Source organism: Sinocyclocheilus anshuiensis, unplaced genomic scaffold, assembly GCF_001515605.1.
Source record: "Sinocyclocheilus anshuiensis isolate Anshui unplaced genomic scaffold, SAMN03320099.WGS_v1.1 scaffold265, whole genome shotgun sequence".
Lineage (NCBI taxonomy): Eukaryota > Metazoa > Chordata > Actinopteri > Cypriniformes > Cyprinidae > Sinocyclocheilus > Sinocyclocheilus anshuiensis.
The window spans coordinates 167,036-175,131 of record NW_015536465.1 but is presented as its reverse complement, the minus strand read 5'-3'; the positions used below and the strand labels follow the sequence as shown (position 1 = coordinate 175,131).

Sequence of the window (8,096 nt, the reverse complement as noted above, 5' to 3'; positions counted from 1 at the left end):
TATATATATATATATATATATATATATATATATAAATCAGGGATTCGGCCAAGTGAACTGAATTACGTGAAAAGCACTTTCATGTAAGATAAGTTGGACTGTTCAAGAATAACTTAGTTATCACTACTGGCCTGTTTATTTAGTCTGGTGATTATTTTTAGTACACTGATTATCGTGAATGAAGTTGGTCCACACTTAATCTTGTTTTATTGAAGAACAAGAGGTCATTCATGTTCTCAGTTCACATGTGGCCCAGTGAAAGTGGCACATTGACTGTTCCTAAGCTCTGGCCGTCAGTCCCCTGATCTTTACTGCTCCCCAGGGTGGGGGTCACCGGTCGGACAGTTCATTTTTGATATACGTACTGCTTTAATCCCAGCTGGGACCTGAGGAGAACACCAGCTCCTTACACAACACTGAGCTTTATATTGTTAATTTTACGACTCAGGCGTAGTACTGTAACAAACCCCACTCTCTGGATGCCAACTGGCACACGAGAGGCTCTCAGCTGATGAATGTGGCAGCTTTCACAGGACTCAGGCCATTAAATGTTTAATCTAGGATTTATCACACAAGCTTTGATTAGGGCTGTGCTACACAAAATCGCGTTCAAAATCGCAGGCGATTCATTGCCGATTTTGAACGCGATTTTGTGTAGCTTGTCAGTGAACTACAGCTCTGTGTAGTAAATGCCGCTCCATCTGAACGCACGTGCTGGAGATTTACTACTAATCACAGGAGCGGCTTTACTGACGAGATGCGCATTAAAATTGCATTCGATTTTTTGCACAGCCCTAGCTTTGATTCTCAGATGCTTTGATTTATACACCTAAATCTCCAGCACAAAGCAGGGTTTTTGTGTGTGTGTATTAGTAACAGCATCTCTTTTTTTAGTATTTTTATACTATTATACTTTTGTACTAATATAATTATTTTAAATTGGCTTTTATTTTTATATTTTCCGTTTTTATTTTCATTTTATTTGAAGTTTTTTATGTGTTAATTTATTTTATTTCAGTTTTAGTTTTAGTTATTTTATACTTCAACTTATTTAATTTCAAGGCAACATGTCATTATTGTTTACATTATTATTTACTCACCGTCATGTCGTTCCAAACCTGTATGACTCTTTACAGTGTGGACCACAAATGAAGGTATTATATATGCATTTTTCTATTGTTTTTTTTTTTTTTTACTTTTTTTACTTTCACTTTTTTTTTTTTTGTCAGATGAACCAACCTGACAAAGAGTATTTATATATTTGTTCGTTTGTTTGCATGTTATTGGCAACTAACATAAATAAAAGGTTAAAGGAACACCCCACTATTTTTGAAAATAGGCTCATTTTCCAACTCCCCTAGAGTTAAACAGTTGAGTTTTACCGTTTTCGAATTCATTCAGCCGATCTCCGGGTCTGGCGGTAGCACTTTTAGCTTAGCTTAGCATAGATAATTGAATCTGATTGGACCGTTAGCATCTCGCTCAAAAATGACCAAAGAGTTTCTATATTTTTCCTATTTAAAACTTGACTCTTCTGTAGTTACATCGTGTACTAAGACCGGCGGAAAATGAAAAGTTGCGATTTTCTTGGAAAACGGTAAAAGTCAACTGTTTAACTCTAGGGGAGTTGGAAAATGAGCCTATTTTCAAAAATAGTGGAGTGTTCCTTTAAGAACTAAAATTACTCAAAACTGAAATAAAATCTAAAAAATAAAATAAAAGCTAAATAGAAATATTTTTTTTTTAAACTTATAAAAGTGACAAGCACAACTTAAAGTAAAATTAAAGTAGAAACTCAAAATACAAAACAAAAGCTAATTCAAAATATTAATACTATACTATATTATGAATTTATTTATTTATTTATTGCCATTTTGAGCTAAGAGAGCAATATAATATAAATTTTTATTGGTAAATTCAAAATGTTTTTTAAATAAAAGCTTGGCAAACATGCAGAAAGTCATACCGGTTTCTAATAAGTAAATGATCACAGAATTTTCATATTTGGGTGAACTGTTCCTTTGATTATAATATTGTCTTCATTCTGTCATGTGTAATAAACACACATGCCCCATTTGATGGTGTAAATAAGTCTAAAACCTGTCCATTCAGCCACCGCACCTCTGTTTCCTGCAGTAACTCTATCAGCATGTGAAGGTGCAGGGCAGGATGTGCCCTATCTAGTGTATCACGATGTGTTAAAGCATTGGCCTGAATCAGCGTCGCTGAGGAAGGGGATGGGTGGGTGTACAAACGGAAACCATGTGATAAAACTCAAGGGAAGAAATTTTCGCTTTTTTATCCTGGTGGTGCAGATGAAAGTGAGTGATGTTTAATAGTCAGGAGAGGAGAAGAGGGCACAGAAAAGGTCTGCTTTTCCAATGTCCTTCCCTCTTTAGTGTCCTCTAATGAGGATGTTGAGATTTGATCCTGTTCAGTCTTTCGTTTGACTGTTTCCAAGTGGTGTGCCAAAGGAAACACTCCTCGGGCCGTGGCTCATATTTCCAAAATAAGGGAAGATGAAGTGTGTTGGGGCAAGGCAGTGCCAGCTTTTTCCAAATGTTCATCCGATAGCTTTTGGTGGCTCTTTAATGCCACGCTGTTCACTTGACCGAGCCAGCAAGAGCTTTGAGGAGCTTTGCAAAAAGCCTTGGTTATAAAGCTTTTCAGCGCAAATGCGATTTTAGCCCGTGCAAAGCCAGTTACACAGCCACCGATTGGGTGAGCTACTTGTCATATGGGCTATTCATCTAAACTTATATCAGTCTGTGCTTTTGTTTTGACACATTAGTGGATGTGATGTGATGTCGGTCTATTTAAAGGAAAAGTGTCGTTTTTGTGCCAGTATCAGCACCAAAGAAAATACAAAAATAACCAGATCTGTACATTTTCTGCAAAAGATTTTCAGGGTTATTATCATTAACTGAAACTAAAACCATAAAAACAAAAGTTTTTTTTTTATTGCAGCTATTTGCCAAATCAGCATTTCTAATTTTCAGCTATTTCATTTAGTTTTAGTACATATGTTAAAAAATGACAAAAACACATAATAAAATTACTAAAAATGTAACAAAAATAACAATTTTAACCAAAAAATATGAAAATAAAATCTAATTCAAAATATGAACAAAAACTATAATTGTATATCAGTAACAGTGACACATTTCAGCTTTTTGTTTGTTTATTTCACGTTTTCCCATTTTTGTGCTTTTTAACAGAAAGAAGTAAAGGATGTGTTTGCCGCCATCGTGTTTGAAGCAGCCTACAGTTTAGGAAAACACTTTGTGGATGGACACCAGGACCGCGACCTTCCTTCGCTCACTCCTGTTCTACGCTGGAAAAAAGGAGAGAAGATCGCTGCAAAGAATGAGGTTTGAATCCTCAAGCTTTTGCTGAACCTAAAAAATGATGGTTAAACAGGATAGAACTGAAGATGGCCAATGACCAAACTAAGAAACTTCACACTTTAAAAGAAAAAAAAAGTGAATTACATTACAGTGTCCTAATGCAATAAATGTATTGTTTTATTATAAATGTATTGTATTAGATCAGTGTAATGCAATGTACTTTATTTAACATTTAATCATGGTATATATATATATATATATATATATATATATATATATATACACACACACACATACTGTGTATATATATATATATATATATATATATATATACACACAGTATATGTGATCAGTGCATGGTTTGTTTGCACATCAGTATAACAGATTCACATGTGCTTACTGTACGACTCCTGTATGTCACTGCATCGTCTCTGCCTTGATTACAGTCCTCATCCATCAAAACTTTACTAGCCAGACGCTGGTTTGCTTTATCCAGTCGAGAATGTAATCAGTGTAATCAGTCTGGTTTTCTTCACATTAGAGCTGTTTGAGATTGATTGATTGAATGCATTTGCTTAATGGTTTATTGGACTGAAAAATGTCCCAAAGCTTAGCAGCTTTTGATCACAAACAGAGAAGCAGAATAAGGTTAAAGGGATAGAACAGAAATTTCTGTCTACCAGGGTTACAGGTGCTTGTGCCCTTGTAGATGCTCAGTATGATAAGCTCCCAACTTCCAATATCATCTAACTGCATGTCTAAATTACTTTTTATCTTATTTACCCCTAGGGTGCATGTTAGTACCTTAAATGTGCATATTAGCAGAAAAAGTATACATATTAGTACCTAAATGGTGCATATTACTACTGTTTAAAAGTGTCAGATTTTGTACATTTATTTCTGAGTGTTTATATAATTTGAGTTTTTTGCCTGTTTTTACATTTTAGTATCTTTACAATGGTCTTATATAGTACATTATTTTAATTGACTCTTGTACTCATTTGCCATTGGCATCACCCAGCAGCTCTGAATGCCAGAAATTACCAATTTCTCCAGTTATAAATGTGGTTTTAGTTAGCGCTCAATGATGGCTGTTGACTCTTGTGAGTGGAATGTGTAAGATTGATGAATTTATTTGCCAACACGCCACTTCATAACCCACCCTCCTGTTAGGCCACATGCTTTTCCCTCTCAGCTTGAGGAAACTCGGCGCTGGCATCTTTCAGCGCATCAGGAATCCATTACGATGGAATCTGAGGCTATTAGTAACCGAGCAGTTTGTCTGTAGCGCTAAAGCAAAGGTGTCAATGTCAGAATCTGTCCAACGCAAACACACAGCACTTTCTTGTGCATTACGCTTGAAACCGCTACTCAAATACTACAGCTTTAAAGGCCATTGGGAAAATGTCCCATCGAGTGTGTGAAGTCTTGCACAACAGCACCCTCTAGTATTAGTGTCCCGTCTATGGTTATTCTGACAATGAAGTGATGTAAACATCATGTGCTCTGTTTGACTCTTCACAGACGTGGTTTGAGAAGAACTGTCTGTCAGAGGACTGCGCAGCTGACCTGAGGCTTCATGGGAAACTGCTGCTTTCTGGGTAAAGCCCCTGGTCCTCTCCTGGTTTCAGCAAATTTACGTCAGTAGGGTTGAGTCTCTGTAGACGTGGACACACACTTGGCTCTCACCAGCCCATGACGTCATTCATTAGCTGGTCTTAAGGAGGTCCTGCAGTCTGGTTCTGAATGATCTGGTTTCTCTGTAATCAAAAGTGTTTCCTTAAATGCTGAACCTTCACTGTTTAAAGAGTGGATGGTGATTTCACTAATTGAAAACACATTTTACTGTAATGACTACAAAACAAGCATTCATGTTCTTTGACAGTGTATTTTGTATCAGAAAAATTAAGTCTATTTTTAGGGCCAATGTATTTTTTATTTTTTATTTTATTGCATTGCAATATTTTCATTACTGAAATACATTCAGATATTTTACTTTTTTTTATTTATTTTGTATTATTATAATAATTATTCTCAGTGGTGATTCTCATTACAGTAATAGTAATTTTTTGTAATTTAAATGTAATAATTTAAAGAGAAATACAGAACGATAGATAGATAGATAGATAGATAGATAGACAGATAGATAGATAGATAGATCTAACAATATTCATAATACACAATGCCAGGTTTCCTATATTCTCAACAGGTTTCTTGAGATTCATCATGTTGTCCTTGTCTCACTTTTTTCTCGTTTCCCAGGCGGTACATCAGTTCTCATCTGGCTCTTGGTGGAGTGAGAAATGTGTCGTTAAATTTAACCATCTCTAATGCTGGAGACGACGCCTACGACACCAACATCTACTTCAACTTCTCCAGAGAGGTTCACTACATCAACTTCTTACAAAGAGTAAGTCACTGATACTGTATATTTGTCATTCATTTCTCTACACCAGACTTTTGACTGTTGACTTACAGGCTGCTTCAGTTTGCATCTTATTATGACTAAAATAAATTCTCCAATATTTTCCAAAGATTGATTGATAAGCGCTTGGCATCTTGCAATCCAGCAGCTAGTTCAGCGACTCCTCAGATGTGTTCATTGGTAAACACCAATTTGATAAAAAAAACCTACTGAAAATGGCATAAAGTCAGCCAATTAGACTGAAGTCTTTAAACATTCTGTTTGTAATATGCACCAGGCGGCCCAAGGGTGTGCCACGAACTTAGTGCCAAATGGTGACCGATAGATTCAATTATATTTACTGGAAAATGTGACAAGTCTGAATCCTCGTTTTAAGGGTATGTGGCCATCATATCCATGATTTAACGGGACAGATTGAAAAAAGCGTGTAGAATATAAAGAGTTGTGGAAACAGGAGGAAGTGCACAGTTTCTTGCAGCTGGTCAGCGTATCACTATCTCGGGCTTCTCGAACTCTGTTACAGCTCCCTCATGTTCTGTTTGCCTTGCTGAAAAGCATTCTGTAGTTATCAGCAGCATGAGGAAGAACATTTCCTCCTTTAGTTTGATGGTTAATGGAGAGACTCTTTAAGATTGCTGAACAGACCACTTTAAAATGAGCTCAGCCTTCTCAAGGGGGAAACGATGCAGCGGAATTGCACATTTTAATAAATGTTCTTTCATTTTTAAGGGATAATTTGTATATTTGACCATGTGTTTCTAGTTTTGATATTTTCTATATTTACTGATTTTTTTTAACAACAAAAAGCACAGAGGATGCAAAATGCACTGTCAATAACTGACATAAATACTACTCCTTAAAAGGATATTTCACCTACAAATTTATATTCTGGCATTATTTACTTGCCCTCATGTTGTTCCAAACCAGTATGAAGTTCTTTCTTTACAAAACATTTTTTAGTTTTTTTATTTAAATTAAATAATTACATTAACAATTTAATTCTTTAAAATGTTTTCTAATTTTAGGGGATACTATCTATATTTGGTCACATATTTCTTTATTATGAATATTTTAAAAAATATTTGAAGTTTGTTTTGTTTTTTTAAACTGACCACTGATTTTTAGGGGGAAAAAACACAGAAAAGATGCAAGATTGTACCATGAATAACTGACAAAAATACTTACTTAAAGGAATGTCATTTCAAACCAATGTGATTTTTTTTAATAATTAATAATTTTTTTATAATTTATTTAATTTCATTTAATTACCTTCAAGCATGATTTTCGTTCTTGACAAAATAATTTTTGAAAAAATCTAATGTATTTTATTTATTATGAATGAAATAGCATAATTTTATTTATTTAAATACATTTTAAAAAAGAAAAAAAAATCGCGCTGTCCTTTTGCAAAAACAAAAGCATATAACAAACTAGGGCTGGACAATAATTCAATATCAATATGTATCGCGATATTATTTTTTTCAATAACGGTGATATGATTTTTAAACACATTTCCGATATTTCGATATACATTACCAGTTTCCCATACATTTATTTATTTGTGCCGTTTGACTTCGTTGAATAAACATAAGCACTGCACGTTTCAAAATCATAACACGGCGCGGGTGTTTTATATGAATGTATCTCTGAAGGGAACCGACTGTCTTCAGAAAAGTTTCGATGGCATTTTCAATTGATTAAAAAAAAAAAAATCAAAATAAATTGATGTGTGTCGGTTTAGGGAAATACCGGGAAATACCCGTAAATGGCGCATCATGCACGTGAGGTTATCTGACGGAGAGACGCAAAGCAGTTTAAAGCAGAGTCCTGCACAGGTCCTGTTAGGTAAACCTGCATCCGCAGTACACAACAGAACACCCGACCGGTTATCCGACAGCAGCCAGCACCAATTTAATTCTGTACCCGACCCGTTTGACATAAAGACCGCGACCTGAACCACACCCGCATTAAATAGGCTACTGCATCAGTAAGGCAAAATTATTTATTTTCTCATGTGACACAAGCAATCAAACCAAAATAGGCATTTTAAGTTGGTGCTTTGAAGAGAAATAGACAAGCAGCGCAACAGAAGAATGATAAGAACGCGCAACCTTCCTGTATACAATACAAACGTTTGCCTACATCTTGTGAACAATCTGCCAGGCTGTTTTGAACAAATGTGCATAAACTACACACTTAATTCTTCATAAATGAAAAGAACATATTTAGATATGACTTTACCGTTAAGTGCCATTGTCTCTCCTTAAACTCTGCAGTAGGCTATGCGGCCGTTAGTCCTTTACAGAAGCATTAAAAATAAATCT

At 35.2% G+C, this 8,096-nt stretch overlaps 1 protein-coding gene across 1 annotated transcript in view; it reads left to right on the top strand.

Moving 5' to 3' along the window:
- Positions 1–8,096, top strand: part of LOC107688464 (integrin alpha-9-like) — a 97,952-nt gene that overhangs the window by 62,511 nt on the left and 27,345 nt on the right. The window contains exons 16-18 of the mRNA XM_016486173.1: positions 3,219–3,371; positions 4,872–4,948; positions 5,610–5,757. Coding sequence (XP_016341659.1) covers positions 3,219–3,371; positions 4,872–4,948; positions 5,610–5,757 — 378 coding nt within the window. The remainder of the gene's footprint in view (positions 1–3,218; positions 3,372–4,871; positions 4,949–5,609; positions 5,758–8,096) is intronic.